Raw genomic sequence first — 19052 nt, forward strand, 5'->3', positions numbered from 1 at the left:
TTTAACAATATTACTTAGTGGGCGATTTCATTTTCATCACTGTGCCACTATGATTTTCTTACAACAGTACTTCCCTAAAAACACTTACTTGTATAATTAGCTACTGATGAACTATCCCCTTGTATTCCTTCTCCTACAAGAACAGAGACCAGGAATGTGTAATAATTCCCAGGAATCAAATTCTCAACTATAGCAGAGGTTGTGGTCACATTTGCACTGAATGTTGAATCTTCCAAGATTTTTATGTTATAGGAACTTGCATTTCCATAAGGGTGTTTCCAGCTTAGAGATACAGAAGTTGTGGTGATGTTCTCTGCTATAAGGTTCTTCACTTTATCAGGTACTATTAGGAAAAAAGAAGCAAAATATTAAAAGGTGATTTATTTTGTAAAATCATTTAGTATGAGACTCAATCGTCCACTGCAATGTTTGGCTGCAGACTTCATGATAGAATACGGTTTTGCCAACATTGATAATTGTCCAACATAACTCTATGGAGTTATAGGGAGAATGATTGATGTTACTGGTCACAAAGTTACTTTAACTATTCTGGCAGATATTTTGTTGTAGAACTGTGCACAAACCACTGTGTTTGGTTTGGCAAAACCTCCCTCAAAGGTTATAATTTTGTTTTTGGCAAAGCAAACCTTAAGGGGTAAATTTACTTAAGTGAGAGTTTTTAGAAGTATGTTTTAAAAGTGATGTTGCCAAAAGCAACCAATCAGATTCTAGCTATTATCTTCCAGGAGGTGCTAGTTAAATGATGAGTAGAATCTGATTTGTTGCTATAGGCAACATCACTTCTAAAACTCACTTCTAAAAACTCTCACTTTATTAAATTAACCCCCATGTGTTTTGGTTCTTTTCTGCTTTTGATTTCTGTAAAGTTGTTAAAAATCTGAAATTATGTAATTGGAACTATATACATGCAATTCAAACCCAAGGTTCATTTTTTAATCTGAGTTCTAAACATATAGCAATCCCTATCCAGGATTTAGTTCTATTTGCAACTCCAAAAGTGATTCGTGTTTGGTCTCAATTAGATGTGGAACCAAAAGTTAGTTTTTTTTTTAGGGAAACTGAACCACATATTTCTAATTTGTGCCAATCACTTAGACTTGAATATCCATCCTAAAGTGTGCCATTTATAACAAAGAACTTGTAACATTTTATTATAAAAATTTAGCTAATGTCACAGTTTCTAAAAAAATAACAACAAAAATCTTTACCACTCTAAAAGTCCACATTTGAATGCTCACAACATTTTATGAGTAATTAAGGACCAGTAGAACTCTAATGATGGGGGTGGGTTCCTATTGCCCAATCCATCAGAATAATGAGAGTCTCCCCTATATCATCAGATGGCATCTACAACATAGTTTAGAAAAGAAGGAGACCAATATATAATTGATGTAGAAGAATAAGAGTGTGCAAACTGTTAGTATGTCTGCCTACACTGTTGCATGAGTTGTGAGCCACTCATCTAGCACTGTAAGTGTGTCTGTGTCTTAGTTCTGTTTGTGTATTTTGAGTTCTGTGTATGTCTGTGTGTTCATTTTGTCTGGGTATCCTACAGTCCTGTTAGAGTCTTCTGCACAAAAGTTATTTTAAGATAAATAGTAGCAGTCCACCTCAAAGCATGGTCATATGTAATATTTCTTGAATTTAAATACAGTATGTAAATTTAGAGTAATGATTCTAAGGGCTCAAAAACACTAGAAAACATGAAACAATGGCATTTTACTTGCTATCCAAACAATAGCTATGACCACATGTTGGATGCAAAACAAATTCCTTTCATTTTGGTAAATGTATCTTGTCACATACTTACTAAAAAGGGAATGTATATAAAACACACATTGTGTAGCATATGCAACTGACTTCATCTCAGGTAAAAGATAGGCTATTGTATGTTGTATATGTTTTATCTTTAATTAGTATCTATTGATCTCAGTCTTTTTAGATAGGATTTGAAAAATAAGCAACATTTTGGAACTCAACTATACTTTTTACATTTTGTATAAAACAAGTTACCGAAAAAGTGTCTGTTTAAGGCTTAGTGCAGCAGTTTTTCATTGCTTTGTTCCAAAATCAATCACGGAAGAAACCCATGTAGAAATCTGATGTTTGCCCCTAATGACTACACTAACACCTGTTCTTTTTTACTGGTTCTCCCAGCCATGAACAAGTTTTGTATATGTGGTCATATAAGGCCAACGCTGTGGGAATTTTCACATCAATACTTCAAAAAGGCTGAGAAGAGTCATTCCATGGTTAAGATCTAACCTGTAAGTCCACACTTGCGGGACATTTACTGGTTGTCAGAGCAAAACAAAACATGGAAGAGAAAATTAAAGCTGGCCAAACATTCTATATGTAATTAGAAGTGCAATATAAAAAAGCCCCTCATGCAGGTGAACTATAAGAAGGAGACTTTTTTTTACCATTTCCAACAAACACTTATATAATCAGCTACTGGAGAACTATCCACTTATACTCCTCCTCCACAAGAGAATATTTGCATTTTTTAACAATATTACTTAGTGGGCGATTTCATTTTCATCACTGTGCCACTATGATTTTCTTACAACAGTACTTCCCTAAAAACACTTACTTGTATAATTAGCTACTGATGAACTATCCCCTTGTATTCCTTCTCCTACAAGAACAGAGACCAGGAATGTGTAATAATTCCCAGGAATCAAATTCTCAACTATAGCAGAGGTTGTGGTCACATTTGCACTGAATGTTGAATCTTCCAAGATTTTTATGTTATAGGAACTTGCATTTCCATAAGGGTGTTTCCAGCTTAGAGATACAGAAGTTGTGGTGATGTTCTCTGCTATAAGGTTCTTCACTTTATCAGGTACTATTAGGAAAAAAGAAGCAAAATATTAAAAGGTGATTTATTTTGTAAAATCATTTAGTATGAGACTCAATCGTCCACTGCAATGTTTGGCTGCAGACTTCATGATAGAATACGGTTTTGCCAACATTGATAATTGTCCAACATAACTCTATGGAGTTATAGGGAGAATGATTGATGTTACTGGTCACAAAGTTACTTTAACTATTCTGGCAGATATTTTGTTGTAGAACTGTGCACAAACCACTGTGTTTGGTTTGGCAAAACCTCCCTCAAATGTTATAATTTTGTTTTTGGCAAAGCAAACCTTAAGGGGTAAATTTACTTAAGTGAGAGTTTTTAGAAGTATGTTTTAAAAGTGATGTTGCCAAAAGCAACCAATCAGATTCTAGCTATTATCTTCCAGGAGGTGCTAGTTAAATGATGAGTAGAATCTGATTTGTTGCTATAGGCAACATCACTTCTAAAACTCACTTCTAAAAACTCTCACTTTAGTAAATTAACCCCCATGTGTTTTGGTTCTTTTCTGCTTTTGATTTCTGTAAAGTTGTTAAAAATCTGAAATTATGTAATTGGAACTATATACATGCAATTCAAACCCAAGGTTCATTTTTTAATCTGAGTTCTAAACATATAGCAATCCCTATCCAGGATTTAGTTCTATTTGCAACTCCAAAAGTGATTCGTGTTTGGTCTCAATTAGATGTGGAACCAAAAGTTAGTTTTTTTTTTAGGGAAACTGAACCACATATTTCTAATTTGTGCCAATCACTTAGACTTGAATATCCATCCTAAAGTGTGCCATTTATAACAAAGAACTTGTAACATTTTATTATAAAAATTTAGCTAATGTCACAGTTTCTAAAAAAATAACAACAAAAATCTTTACCACTCTAAAAGTCCACATTTGAATGCTCACAACATTTTATGAGTAATTAAGGACCAGTAGAACTCTAATGATGGGGGTGGGTTCCTATTGCCCAATCCATCAGAATAATGAGAGTCTCCCCTATATCATCAGATGGCATCTACAACATAGTTTAGAAAAGAAGGAGACCAATATATAATTGATGTAGAAGAATAAGAGTGTGCAAACTGTTAGTATGTCTGCCTACACTGTTGCATGAGTTGTGAGCCACTCATCTAGCACTGTAAGTGTGTCTGTGTCTTAGTTCTGTTTGTGTATTTTGAGTTCTGTGTATGTCTGTGTGTTCATTTTGTCTGGGTATCCTACAGTCCTGTTAGAGTCTTCTGCACAAAAGTTATTTTAAGATAAATAGTAGCAGTCCACCTCAAAGCATGGTCATATGTAATATTTCTTGAATTTAAATACAGTATGTAAATTTAGAGTAATGATTCTAAGGGCTCAAAAACACTAGAAAACATGAAACAATGGCATTTTACTTGCTATCCAAACAATAGCTATGACCACATGTTGGATGCAAAACAAATTCCTTTCATTTTGGTAAATGTATCTTGTCACATACTTACTAAAAAGGGAATGTATATAAAACACACATTGTGTAGCATATGCAACTGACTTCATCTCAGGTAAAAGATAGGCTATTGTATGTTGTATATGTTTTATCTTTAATTAGTATCTATTGATCTCAGTCTTTTTAGATAGGATTTGAAAAATAAGCAACATTTTGGAACTCAACTATACTTTTTACATTTTGTATAAAACAAGTTACCGAAAAAGTGTCTGTTTAAGGCTTAGTGCAGCAGTTTTTCATTGCTTTGTTCCAAAATCAATCACGGAAGAAACCCATGTAGAAATCTGATGTTTGCCCCTAATGACTACACTAACACCTGTTCTTTTTTACTGGTTCTCCCAGCCATGAACAAGTTTTGTATATGTGGTCATATAAGGCCAACGCTGTGGGAATTTTCACATCAATACTTCAAAAAGGCTGAGAAGAGTCATTCCATGGTTAAGATCTAACCTGTAAGTCCACACTTGCGGGACATTTACTGGTTGTCAGAGCAAAACAAAACATGGAAGAGAAAATTAAAGCTGGCCAAACATTCTATATGTAATTAGAAGTGCAATATAAAAAAGCCCCTCATGCAGGTGAACTATAAGAAGGAGACTTTTTTTTACCATTTCCAACAAACACTTATATAATCAGCTACTGGAGAACTATCCACTTATACTCCTCCTCCACAAGAGAATATTTGCATTTTTTAACAATATTACTTAGTGGGCGATTTCATTTTCATCACTGTGCCACTATGATTTTCTTACAACAGTACTTCCCTAAAAACACTTACTTGTATAATTAGCTACTGATGAACTATCCCCTTGTATTCCTTCTCCTACAAGAACAGAGACCAGGAATGTGTAATAATTCCCAGGAATCAAATTCTCAACTATAGCAGAGGTTGTGGTCACATTTGCACTGAATGTTGAATCTTCCAAGATTTTTATGTTATAGGAACTTGCATTTCCATAAGGGTGTTTCCAGCTTAGAGATACAGAAGTTGTGGTGATGTTCTCTGCTATAAGGTTCTTCACTTTATCAGGTACTATTAGGAAAAAAGAAGCAAAATATTAAAAGGTGATTTATTTTGTAAAATCATTTAGTATGAGACTCAATCGTCCACTGCAATGTTTGGCTGCAGACTTCATGATAGAATACGGTTTTGCCAACATTGATAATTGTCCAACATAACTCTATGGAGTTATAGGGAGAATGATTGATGTTACTGGTCACAAAGTTACTTTAACTATTCTGGCAGATATTTTGTTGTAGAACTGTGCACAAACCACTGTGTTTGGTTTGGCAAAACCTCCCTCAAATGTTATAATTTTGTTTTTGGCAAAGCAAACCTTAAGGGGTAAATTTACTTAAGTGAGAGTTTTTAGAAGTATGTTTTAAAAGTGATGTTGCCAAAAGCAACCAATCAGATTCTAGCTATTATCTTCCAGGAGGTGCTAGTTAAATGATGAGTAGAATCTGATTTGTTGCTATAGGCAACATCACTTCTAAAACTCACTTCTAAAAACTCTCACTTTAGTAAATTAACCCCCATGTGTTTTGGTTCTTTTCTGCTTTTGATTTCTGTAAAGTTGTTAAAAATCTGAAATTATGTAATTGGAACTATATACATGCAATTCAAACCCAAGGTTCATTTTTTAATCTGAGTTCTAAACATATAGCAATCCCTATCCAGGATTTAGTTCTATTTGCAACTCCAAAAGTGATTCGTGTTTGGTCTCAATTAGATGTGGAACCAAAAGTTAGTTTTTTTTTTAGGGAAACTGAACCACATATTTCTAATTTGTGCCAATCACTTAGACTTGAATATCCATCCTAAAGTGTGCCATTTATAACAAAGAACTTGTAACATTTTATTATAAAAATTTAGCTAATGTCACAGTTTCTAAAAAAATAACAACAAAAATCTTTACCACTCTAAAAGTCCACATTTGAATGCTCACAACATTTTATGAGTAATTAAGGACCAGTAGAACTCTAATGATGGGGGTGGGTTCCTATTGCCCAATCCATCAGAATAATGAGAGTCTCCCCTATATCATCAGATGGCATCTACAACATAGTTTAGAAAAGAAGGAGACCAATATATAATTGATGTAGAAGAATAAGAGTGTGCAAACTGTTAGTATGTCTGCCTACACTGTTGCATGAGTTGTGAGCCACTCATCTAGCACTATAAGTGTGTCTGTGTCTTAGTTCTGTTTGTGTATTTTGAGTTCTGTGTATGTCTGTGTGTTCATTTTGTCTGGGTATCCTACAGTCCTGTTAGAGTCTTCTGCACAAAAGTTATTTTAAGATAAATAGTAGCAGTCCACCTCAAAGCATGGTCATATGTAATATTTCTTGAATTTAAATACAGTATGTAAATTTAGAGTAATGATTCTAAGGGCTCAAAAACACTAGAAAACATGAAACAATGGCATTTTACTTGCTATCCAAACAATAGCTATGACCACATGTTGGATGCAAAACAAATTCCTTTCATTTTGGTAAATGTATCTTGTCACATACTTACTAAAAAGGGAATGTATATAAAACACACATTGTGTAGCATATGCAACTGACTTCATATCAGGTAAAAGATAGGTTATTGTATGTTGTATATGTTTTACCTTTAATTAGTATCTATTGATCTCAGTCTTTTTAGATAGGATTTGAAAAATAAGCAACATTTTGGAACTCAACTATACTTTTTACATTTTGTATAAAACAATTTACCGAAAAAGTGTCTGTTTAAGGCTTATTGCAGCAGTTTTTCATTGCTTTGTTCCAAAATCAATCACGGAAGAAACCCATGAAGAAATCTTATGTTTGCCCCTAAGGACTACAATAACACCTGTTCTTTTTTACTGGTTCTCCCAGCCATGAACAAGTTTTGTATATGTGGTCATATAAGGCCAACGCTGTGGGAATTTTCACATCAATACTTCAAAAAGGCTGAGAAGAGTCATTCCATGGTTAAGATCTAACCTGTAAGTCCACACTTGCAGGACGTTTACTGGTTGTCAGTGCAAAACAAAACATGGAAGAGAAAAATAAAGCTGGCCAAACATTCTATATGTAATTAGAAGTGCAATATAAAAAAGCCCCTCATGCAGGTGAAGTATAAGAAGGAGACTTTTTTTTACCATTTCCAATAAACACTTATATAATCAGCTACTGGAGAACTATCCACTTATACTCCTCCTCCACAAGAGAATATTTGCAGATTTTAACAATATTACTTAGTGGGCGATTTCATTTTCATCACTGTGCCACTATGATGTTCTTACAACAGTACTTCCCTAAAAACACTTACTTGTATAATTAGCTACTGAAGAACTATCCCCTTGTATTCCTTCTCCTACAATAACAGAGACCAGGAATGTGTAATAATTCCCAGGAATCAAATTCTCAACTATAGCAGAGGTTGTGGTCACATTTGCACTGAATGTTGAATCTTCCAAGATTTTTATGTTATAGGAACTTGCATTTCCATCAGGGTGTTGCCAGCTTAGAGATACAGAAGTTGTGGTGATGTTCTCTGCTATAAGGTTCTTCACTTTATCAGGTACTATTAGGAAAAAAAGAAGCAATATATTAAAAGGTGATTTATTTTGTAAAATCATTTAGTATGAGACTCAATCTTCCACTGCAATGTTTGGCTGCAGACATCATGATAGAATACGGTCGGCCAACATTGATAATTGTCCAACATAACTCTATGGAGTTATAGGGAAAATGATTGATGTTACTGGTCACAAAGTTACTTTGACTATTCTGGCAGATATTTTGTTGTAGAACTGTGCACAAACCACTGTGTTTGGTTTGGCAAAACCTCCCTCAAATGTTATCATTTTGTTTTTGGCAAAGCAAACCTTAAGGGGTAAATTTATTAAGTGAGAGTTTTTAGAAGTATGTTTTAAAAGTGATGTTGCCCAAAGCAACCAATCAGATTCTAGCTATTATCTTCCAGGAGGTGCTAGTTAAATGATGAGTAGAATCTGATTTGTTGCTATAGGCAACATCACTTCTAAAACTCACTTCTAAAAACTCTCACTTTAGTAAATTAACCCCCATGTGTTTGGGTTCTTTTCTGCTTTTGATTTCTGTAAAGTTGTTAAAAATCTGAAATTATGTAATTGGAACTATATACATGCAATTCAAACCCAAGGTTCATTTTTTAATCTGAGTTCTAAACATATAGTAATCCCTATCCAGGATTTAGTTCTATTTGCAACTCCAAAACTGATTCGTGTTTGGTCTCGATTAGATGTGGAACCAAAAGTTAGTTTTTTTTTTAGGGAAACTGAACCACATATTTCTAATTTGTGCCAATCACTTAGACTTGAATATCCATCCTAAAGTGTGCCATTTATTACAAAGAACTTGTAACATTTTATTATAAAAATTTAGCTAATGTCACAGTTTCTAAAAAAATAACAACAAAAATCTTACCCACTCTAAAAGTCCACATTGAATGCTCACAACATTTTAAGAGTAATTAAGGACCAGTAGCACTCTAATGATGGAGGTGGGTTCCTATTGCCCAATCCATCAGAATAATGAGAGTCTCCCCTATATCATCAGATGGCATCTACAACATAGTTTAGAAAAGAAGGAGACCAATATATAATTGATCTAGAAGAATAAGAATGTGCAAACTGTTAGTATGTCTGCCTACACTGTTGCATGATCTGTGAGCCACTCATCTAGCACTGTAAGTGTGTCTGTGCCTTAGTTCTGTTTGTGTATTTTGAGTTCTGTGTATGTCTGTGTGTTCATCTTGTCTGGGTATCCTACAGTCCTGTTAGTGTCTTCTGCACAAAAGTTATTTTATGAAACATAGTAGCAGTCCACCTCAAAGCATGGTCATATGTAATATTTCTTGAATTTAAATACAGTATGTAAATTTAGAGTAATGATTCTAAGGGCTCAAAAACACTAGAAAACATGAAACAATGGCATTTTACTTGCTATCCAAACAATAGCTATGACCACATGTTGGATGCAAAACAAATTCCTTTCTTTTTGGTAAATGTATCTTGTCACATACTTATTAAAAATTGAATGTATATAAAACACACATTGTGTAGCATATGCAACTGACTTCATCTCAGGTAAAAGATAGGCTATTGTATGTTGTATATGTTTTATCTTTAATTAGTATCTATTGATCTCAGTCTTTTTAGATAGGATTTGAAAAATAAGCAACATTTTGGAACTCAACTATACTTTTTACATTTTGTATAAAACAAGTTACCGAAAAAGTGTCTGTTTAAGGCTTAGTGCAGCAGTTTTTCATTGCTTTGTTCCAAAATCAATCACGGAAGAAACCCATGTAGAAATCTGATGTTTGCCCCTAATGACTACACTAACACCTGTTCTTTTTTACTGGTTCTCCCAGCCATGAACAAGTTTTGTATATGTGGTCATATAAGGCCAACGCTGTGGGAATTTTCACATCAATACTTCAAAAAGGCTGAGAAGAGTAATTCCATGGTTAAGATCTAACCTGTAAGTCCACACTTGCGGGACATTTACTGGTTGTCAGAGCAAAACAAAACATGGAAGAGAAAATTAAAGCTGGCCAAACATTCTATATGTAATTAGAAGTGCAATATAAAAAAGCCCCTCATGCAGGTGAACTATAAGAAGGAGACTTTTTTTTACCATTTCCAACAAACACTTATATAATCAGCTACTGGAGAACTATCCACTTATACTCCTCCTCCACAAGAGAATATTTGCATTTTTTAACAATATTACTTAGTGGGCGATTTCATTTTCATCACTGTGCCACTATGATTTTCTTACAACAGTACTTCCCTAAAAACACTTACTTGTATAATTAGCTACTGATGAACTATCCCCTTGTATTCCTTCTCCTACAAGAACAGAGACCAGGAATGTGTAATAATTCCCAGGAATCAAATTCTCAACTATAGCAGAGGTTGTGGTCACATTTGCACTGAATGTTGAATCTTCCAAGATTTTTATGTTATAGGAACTTGCATTTCCATAAGGGTGTTTCCAGCTTAGAGATACAGAAGTTGTGGTGATGTTCTCTGCTATAAGGTTCTTCACTTTATCAGGTACTATTAGGAAAAAAGAAGCAAAATATTAAAAGGTGATTTATTTTGTAAAATCATTTAGTATGAGACTCAATCGTCCACTGCAATGTTTGGCTGCAGACTTCATGATAGAATACGGTTTTGCCAACATTGATAATTGTCCAACATAACTCTATGGAGTTATAGGGAGAATGATTGATGTTACTGGTCACAAAGTTACTTTAACTATTCTGGCAGATATTTTGTTGTACAACTGTGCACAAACCACTGTGTTTGGTTTGGCAAAACCTCCCTCAAATGTTATAATTTTGTTTTTGGCAAAGCAAACCTTAAGGGGTAAATTTACTTAAGTGAGAGTTTTTAGAAGTATGTTTTAAAAGTGATGTTGCCAAAAGCAACCAATCAGATTCTAGCTATTATCTTCCAGGAGGTGCTAGTTAAATGATGAGTAGAATCTGATTTGTTGCTATAGGCAACATCACTTCTAAAACTCACTTCTAAAAACTCTCACTTTAGTAAATTAACCCCCATGTGTTTTGGTTCTTTTCTGCTTTTGATTTCTGTAAAGTTGTTAAAAATCTGAAATTATGTAATTGGAACTATATACATGCAATTCAAACCCAAGGTTCATTTTTTAATCTGAGTTCTAAACATATAGCAATCCCTATCCAGGATTTAGTTCTATTTGCAACTCCAAAAATGATTCGTGTTTGGTCTCAATTAGATGTGGAACCAAAATTTAGTTTTTTTTTTAGGGAAACTGAACCACATATTTCTAATTTGTGCCAATCACTTAGACTTGAATATCCATCCTAAAGTGTGCCATTTATAACAAAGAACTTGTAACATTTTATTATAAAAATTTAGCTAATGTCACAGTTTCTAAAAAAATAACAACAAAAATCTTTACCACTCTAAAAGTCCACATTTGAATGCTCACAACATTTTATGAGTAATTAAGGACCAGTAGAACTCTAATGATGGGGGTGGGTTCCTATTGCCCAATCCATCAGAATAATGAGAGTCTCCCCTATATCATCAGATGGCATCTACAACATAGTTTAGAAAAGAAGGAGACCAATATATAATTGATGTAGAAGAATAAGAGTGTGCAAACTGTTAGTATGTCTGCCTAAACTGTTGCATGAGTTGTGAGCCACTCATCTAGCACTGTAAGTGTGTCTGTGTCTTAGTTCTGTTTGTGTATATTGAGTTCTGTGTATGTCTGTGTGTTCATTTTGTCTGGGTATCCTACAGTCCTGTTAGAGTCTTCTGCACAAAAGTTATTTTAAGATAAATAGTAGCAGTCCACCTCAAAGCATGGTCATATGTAATATTTCTTGAATTTAAATACAGTATGTAAATTTAGAGTAATGATTCTAAGGGCTCAAAAACACTACAAAACATGAAACAATGGCATTTTACTTGCTATCCAAACAATAGCTATGACCACATGTTGGATGCAAAACAAATTCCTTTCTTTTTGGTAAATGTATCTTGTCACATACTTACTAAAAATTGAATGTATATAAAACACACATTGTGTAGCATATGCAACTGACTTCATCTCAGGTAAAATATAGGTTATTGTATGTTGTATATGTTTTACCTTTAATTAGTATCTATTGATCTCAGTCTTTTTAGATAGGATTTGAAAAATAAGCAACATTTTGGAACTCAACTATACTTTTTACATTTTGTATAAAACAATTTACCGAAAAAGTGTCTGTTTAAGGCTTAGTGCAGCAGTTTTTCATTGCTTTGTTCCAAAATCAAACACGGAAGAAACCCATGTAGAAATCTTATGTTTGCCCCTAAGGACTACACTAACACCTGTTCTTTTTTACTGGTTCTCCCAGCCATGAACAAGTTTTGTATATGTGTTTATATAAGGCCAACACTGTGGGAATTTTCACAACAATACTTCAAAAAGGCTGAGAAGAGTCATTCCAGGGTTAAGATCTAGCCTGTAAGTCCACACTTGCAGGACGTTTACTGGTTGTCAGAGCAAAACAAAACATGGAAGAGAAAAATAAAGCTGGCCAATCATTCTATATGTAATTAGAAGTGCAATATAAAAAAGCCCCCTCATGCAGGTGAACTATAAGAAGGAGACTTTTTTTTAACCATTTCCAATAAACACTTATATAATCAGCTACTGGAGAACTATCCACTTATACTCCTCCTCTACAAGAGAATATTTGCAGATTTTAACAATATTACTTAGTGGACGATTTCATTTTCATCACTGTGCCACTATGATGTTCTTACAACAGTACTTCCCTAAAAACACTTACTTGTATAATTAGCTACTGAAGAACTATCCCCTTGTATTCCTTCTCCTACAAGAACAGAGACCAGGAATGTGTAATAATTCCCAGGAATCAAATTCTCAACTATAGCAGAGGTTGTGGTCACATTTGCACTGAATGTTGAATCTTCCAACATTTTTATGTTATAGGAACTTGCATTTCCATCAGGGTGTTGCCAGCTTAGAGATACAGAAGTTGTGGTGATGTTCTCTTCTATAAGGTTCTTCACTTTATCAGGTACTATTAGGAAAAAAAGAAGCAATATATTAAAAGGTGATTTATTTTGTAAAATCATTTTGGTATGAGACTCAATCTTCCACTGCAATGTTTGGCTGCAGACATCATGATAGAATACGGTCGGCCAACATTGATAATTGTCCAACATAACTCTATGGAGTTATAGGGAAAATGATTGATGTTACTGGTCACAAAGTTATTTTGACTATTCTGGCAGATATTTTGTTGTAGAACTGTGCACAAACCACTGTGTTTGGTTTGGCAAAACCACCCTCAAATGTTATAATTTTGTTTTTGGCAAAGCAAACCTTAAGGGGTAAATTTACTTAAGTGAGAGTTTTTAGAAGTATGTTTTAAAAGTGATGTTGCCCAAAGCAACCAATCAGATTCTAGCTATTATCTTCCAGGAGGTGCTAGTTAAATGATGAGTAGAATCTGATTTGTTGCTATAGGCAACATCACTTCTAAAACTCACTTCTAAAAACTCTCACTTTAGTAAATTAACCCCCATGTGTTTTGGTTCTTTTCTGCTTTTGATTTCTGTAAAGTTGTTAAAAATCTGAAATTATGTAATTGGAACTATATACATGCAATCCAAACCCAAGGTTCATTTTTAAATCTGAGTTCTAAACATATAGCAATCCCTATCCAGGATTTAGTTCTATTTGCAACTCCAAAACTGATTCGTGTTGGGTCTCGATTAGATGTGGAAGCAAAAGTTAGTTTTTTTTTTTAGGGAAACTGAACCACATATTTCTAATTTGTGCCAATCACTTAGACTTGAATATCCATCCTAAAGTGTGCCATTTATTACAAAGAACTTATAACATTTTATTATAAAAATGTAGCTAATGTCACAGTTTCTTAAAAAATAACAACAAAAATCTTAACCTCTCTAAAAGTCCACATTTGAATGCTCACAACATTTTAAGAGTAATTAAGGACCAGGAGAACTCTAATGATGGAGGTGGGTTCCTATTGCCCAATCCATCAGAATAATGAGAGTCTCCCCTATATCATCAGATGGCATCTACAACATAGTTTAGAAAAGAAGGAGACCAATATATAATTGATCTAGAAGAATAAGAATGTGCAAACTGTTAGTATGTCTGCCTACACTGTTGCATGATCTGTGAGCCACTCATCTAGCACTGTAAGTGTGTCTGTGCCTTAGTTCTGTTTGTGTATTTTGAGTTCTGTGTATGTCTGTGTGTTCATCTTGTCTGGGTATCCTACAGTCCTGTTAGTGTCTTCAGCACAAAAGTTATTTTATGATACATAGAAGCAGTCCACCTCAAAGCATGGTCATATGTAATATTTCTTGAATTTAAATACAGTATGTAAAGTTAGAGTAATGATTCTAAGGGCTCAAAAACACTAGAAAACATATAACAATGACATTTTACTTGCTATCCAAACAATAGCTATGACCCATGTTGGATGCAAAACAAATTCCTTTCTTTTTGGTAAATGTATCTTGTCACATACTTACTAAAAATTGAATGTATATAAAACACACATTGTGTAGCGTATGCAACTGACTTCATCTCAGGTAAAATATAGGTTATTGTATGTTGTATATGTTTACCTTTAATTAGTATCTATTGATCTCAGTCTTTTTAGATAGGATTTGAAAAATAAGCAACATTTTGTAACTCAACTTTACTTTTTACATTATGTATAAAACAATTTACCTAAAAAGTGTCTGTTTTAGGCTTATTGCAGCAGTTTTTCATTGCTTTGTTCCAAAATCAATCATGGAAGAAACCCATGCAGAAATCTTATGTTTGCCCCTAAGGACTACACTAATGCCTATTCTTTATTATTGGTTCTCCCAGCCATTAACAAGTTTTGTATATGTGGTCATATAAGGCCAACACTGTGGGAACTTTCACATCAATACTTAAAAAAGGCTGAGAAGAGTCATTCCAGGGTTAAGATCTAAGCTGTAATTCCACACTTGCAGGACATTTACTGGTTGTCTGAGACAAAACAAAACATGTAATTGGAAGAGACAAATAAAGTTGGACAAACATTCTATATGTAATTAGATGTGCAATATAAAAAAGACCATCATGCAGGTGAACTATAAGATCGAGTCTTTTTTTTACCTCTTCCAATAGACACTTATAGAATCAGCTACTGGAGAACTATCCACCTTTACTCCTCCTCCACAAGAGAATATTTGCAGATTTTAACAATAATACTTAGTGGGAGATTTCATTTTCATCACTGTGCCACTATGATGTTCTTACTACAGTACTTCCAAAAAACACTTACTTGTATAATTAGCTACTGAAGAACTATCCCCTTGTATTCCTTCTCCTACAAGAACAGAGACCAGGAATGTGTAATAATTCCCAGGAATCAAATTCTCAACTATAGCAGAGGTTGTGGTCACATTTGCACTGAATGTTGAATCTTCCAAGATTTTTATGTTATAGGAACTTGCATTTCCATCAGGGTGTTGCCAGCTTAGAGATACAGAAGTTGTGGTGATGTTTTCTGCTATAAGGTTCTTCACTTTATCAGGTACTATTAGGAAAAAAAGAAGCAATATATTAAAAGGTGATTTATTTTGTAAAATCATTTATTATGAGACTCAATGTTCCACTGCAATGTTTGGCTGCAGACATCATGATAGAATACGGTCGGCCAACATTGATAATTGTCCAACATAACTCTATGGAGTTATAGGGAAAATGATTGATGTTACTGGTCACAAAGTTACTTTGACTATTCTGGCAGATATTTTGTTGTAGAACTGTGCACAAACCACTGTGTTTGGTTTGGCAAAACCTCCCTCAAATGGTATAATTTTGTTTTTGGCAAAGCAAACCTTAAGGGGTAAATTTACTTAAGTGAGAGTTTTTAGAAGTATGTTTTAAAAGTGATGTTGCCCAAAGCAACCAATCAGATTCTAGCTATTATCTTCCAGGAGGTGCTAGTTAAATGATGAGTAGAATCTGATTTGTTGCTATAGGCAACATCACTTCTAAAACTCACTTCTAAAAACTCTCACTTTAGTAAATTAACCCCCATGTGTTTTGGTTCTTTTCTGCTTTTGATTTCTGTAAAGTTGTTAAAAATCTGAAATTATGTAATTGGAACTATATACATGCAATCCAAACCCAAGGTTCATTTTTAAATCTGAGTTCTAAACATATAGCAATCCCTATCCAGGATTTAGTTCTATTTGCAACTCCAAAACTGATTCGTGTTGGGTCTCGATTAGATGTGGAAGCAAAATTTAGTGTTTTTTTTTAGGGAAACTGAACCACATATTTCTAATTTGTGCCAATCACTTAGACTTGAATATCCATCCTAAAGTGTGCCATTTATTACAAAGAACTTATAACATTTTATTATAAAAATTTAGCTAATGTCACAGTTTCTTAAAAAATAACAACAAAAATCTTAACCACTCTAAAAGTCCACATTGAATGCTCACAACATTTTAAGAGTAATTAAGGACCAGGAGCACTCTAATGATGGAGGTGGGTTCCTATTGCCCAATCCATCAGAATAATGAGAGTCTCCCCTATATCATCAGATGGCATCTACAACATAGTTTAGAAAAGAAGGAGACCAATATATAATTGATCTAGTAGAATAAGAATGTGCAAACTGTTAGTATGTCTGCCTACACTGTTGCATGATCTGTGAGCCACTCATCTAGCACTATAAGTGTGTCTGTGTCTTAGTTCTGTTTGTGTATTTTGAGTTCTGTGTATGTCTGTGTGTTCATCTTGTCTGGGTATCCTACAGTCCTGTTAGTGTCTTCAGCACAAAAGTTATTTTATGATACATAGAAGCAGTCCACCTCAAAGCATGGTCATATGTAATATTTCTTGAATTTAAATACAGTATGTAAAGTTAGAGTAATGATTCTAAGGGCTCAAAAACACTAGAAAACATATAACAATGACATTTTACTTGCTATCCAAACAATAGCTATGACCACATGTTGGATGCAAAACAAATTCCTTTCTTTTTGGTAAATGTATCTTGTCACATACTTACTAAAAATTGAATGTATATAAAACACACATTGTGTAGCATATGCAACTGACTTCATCTCAGGTAAAATATAGGTTATTGTATGTTGTATATGTTTTACCTTTAATTAGTATCTATTGATCTAAGGGCCTGATTCAGACCCACTTGCGAGCGGCTGTCCACTCGCAAGTGGGTCGATGTTATGGACTGAGCATGCGCACGACGGAGGGAGCTCCGTCATGCGCATGCGCCAGATGCGACGAGCGAAGGAAAGTCCTTCGCTCGTTGTGTCCGATCAAAGGGGGCGTGCTGTCAATGTTGATTGACAGCATGCCCCCATTGGTGGGCGTGCCGGGGGCGTGCCTCCCTGACGGGGGCGTTCCCACGGGAACACCTCCCGTCAGAAGCCGGCCCACTGACATCACTAGTGATGCCAGTGGGAGTGATTGTGGCTCTGAGAGAGCCAAAATCACTCTGGAGCTTGCGCTTGAAAACCTCAACCGCAGGCTCCGGCTCGCAAATTCAATGGTCGCGTTGGTCTCGACCATCGCGGCCATCACAATGCACGCTCGTATAGCCTGTGGGTGGTGACCCACAGCTATACGAGCGTCCAGGAGGACGCTCCATGAAAATGGAGCCCGGCCCTCATTCAGAGCGTGCGCTCTGCTCAGAGCGTACGGCTCTGAATGAGGGCCTAAGTCTTTTTAGATAGGATTTGAAAAATAAGCAACATTTTGGAACTCAACTATACTTTTTACATTTTGTATAAAACAATTTACCGAAAAAGTGTCTGTATAAGGCTTAGTGCAGCAGTTTTTCATTGCTTTGTTCCAAAATCAATCACGGAAGAAACCCATGTAGAAATCTTATGTTTGCCCCTAAGGACTACACTAACACCTGTTCTTTTTTACTGGTTGTCCCAGCCATGAACAAGTTTTGTATATGTGGTCATATAAGGCCAACACTGTGGGAATTTTCACAACAATACTTCAAAAAGGCTGAGAAGAGTCATTCCATGGTTAAGATCTAACCTGTAAGTCCACACTTGCAGGACGTTTACTGGTTGTCAGAGCAAAACAAAACATGGAAGAGAAAAATAAAGCTGGCCAAACATTCTATATGTAATTAGAAGTGCAATATAAAAAAGCCCCCTCATGCAGGTGAACTATAAGAAGGAGACATTTTTTTACCATTTCCAATAAACACTTAAATAATCAGCTACTGGAGAACTATCCACCTTTACTCCTCCTCCACAAGAGAATATTTGCAGATTTTAACAATAATACTTAGTGGGAGATTTCATTTTCATCACTGTGCCACTATGATGTTCTTACTACAGTACTTCCTAAAAACACTTACTTGTATAATTAGCTACTGAAGAACTATCCCCTTGTATTCCTTCTCCTACAAGAACAGAGACCAGGAATGTGTAATAATTCCCAGCAATCAAATTCTCAACTGTAGCTGAGGTTGTGGTCACATTTGCACTGAATGTTGAATCTTCCAAGATTTTTATGTTATATGAACTTGCATTTCCATCAGAGTGTTGCCAGCTTAGAGATACAGAAGTTGTGGTGATGTTTTCTGCTATAAGGTTCTTCACTTTATCAGGTACTATTATGGAAAAAAGAAGCAATATATTAAAAGGTGATTTATTTTGTAAAATCATTTAGTATGAAACTCAATGTTCCCCTGCAATGTTTGGCTGCAGACATCATGATAGAAAACGGTCGGCCAACATTGATAATTGTCCAACATAACTCTATGGAGTTATAGAGAAAATGATTGATGTTACTGGTCACAAAGTTACTTTGACTATTCTGGCAGATATTTTGTTGTAGAACTGTGCACAAACCACTGTGTTTGGTTTGGCAAAACCTCCCTCAAATGGTATAATTTTGTTTTTGGCAAAGCAAACCTTAAGGGGTAAATTTACTTAAGTGAGAGTTTTTAGAAGTATGTTTTAAAAGTGATGTTGCCCAAAGCAACCAATCAGATTCTAGCTATTATCTTCCAGGAGGTGCTAGTTAAATGATGAGTAGAATCTGATTTGTTGCTATAGGCAACATCACTTCTAAAACTC

At 34.8% G+C, this 19052-nt stretch overlaps 1 protein-coding gene across 1 annotated transcript in view; it reads right to left on the minus strand.

Annotated features, from left to right (window-relative positions):
- The window catches only part of LOC148542660 (titin-like), a gene marked incomplete at its 5' end in the record, with an annotated part of 334539 nt that overhangs the window by 272367 nt on the left and 43120 nt on the right, over window positions 1-19052 (minus strand). Inside the window, 4 exons of the mRNA XM_088467589.1 lie at window positions 7667-7921; window positions 12719-12973; window positions 15251-15505; window positions 18329-18575. Coding sequence (XP_088323715.1) covers window positions 7667-7921; window positions 12719-12973; window positions 15251-15505; window positions 18329-18575 — 1012 coding nt within the window. The remainder of the gene's footprint in view (window positions 1-7666; window positions 7922-12718; window positions 12974-15250; window positions 15506-18328; window positions 18576-19052) is intronic.

This window comes from Taudactylus pleione, unplaced genomic scaffold, assembly GCF_031769625.1.
Source record: "Taudactylus pleione unplaced genomic scaffold, aTauple2 ptg000010l, whole genome shotgun sequence".
NCBI classification, from domain to species: Eukaryota; Metazoa; Chordata; class Amphibia; order Anura; family Myobatrachidae; genus Taudactylus; species Taudactylus pleione.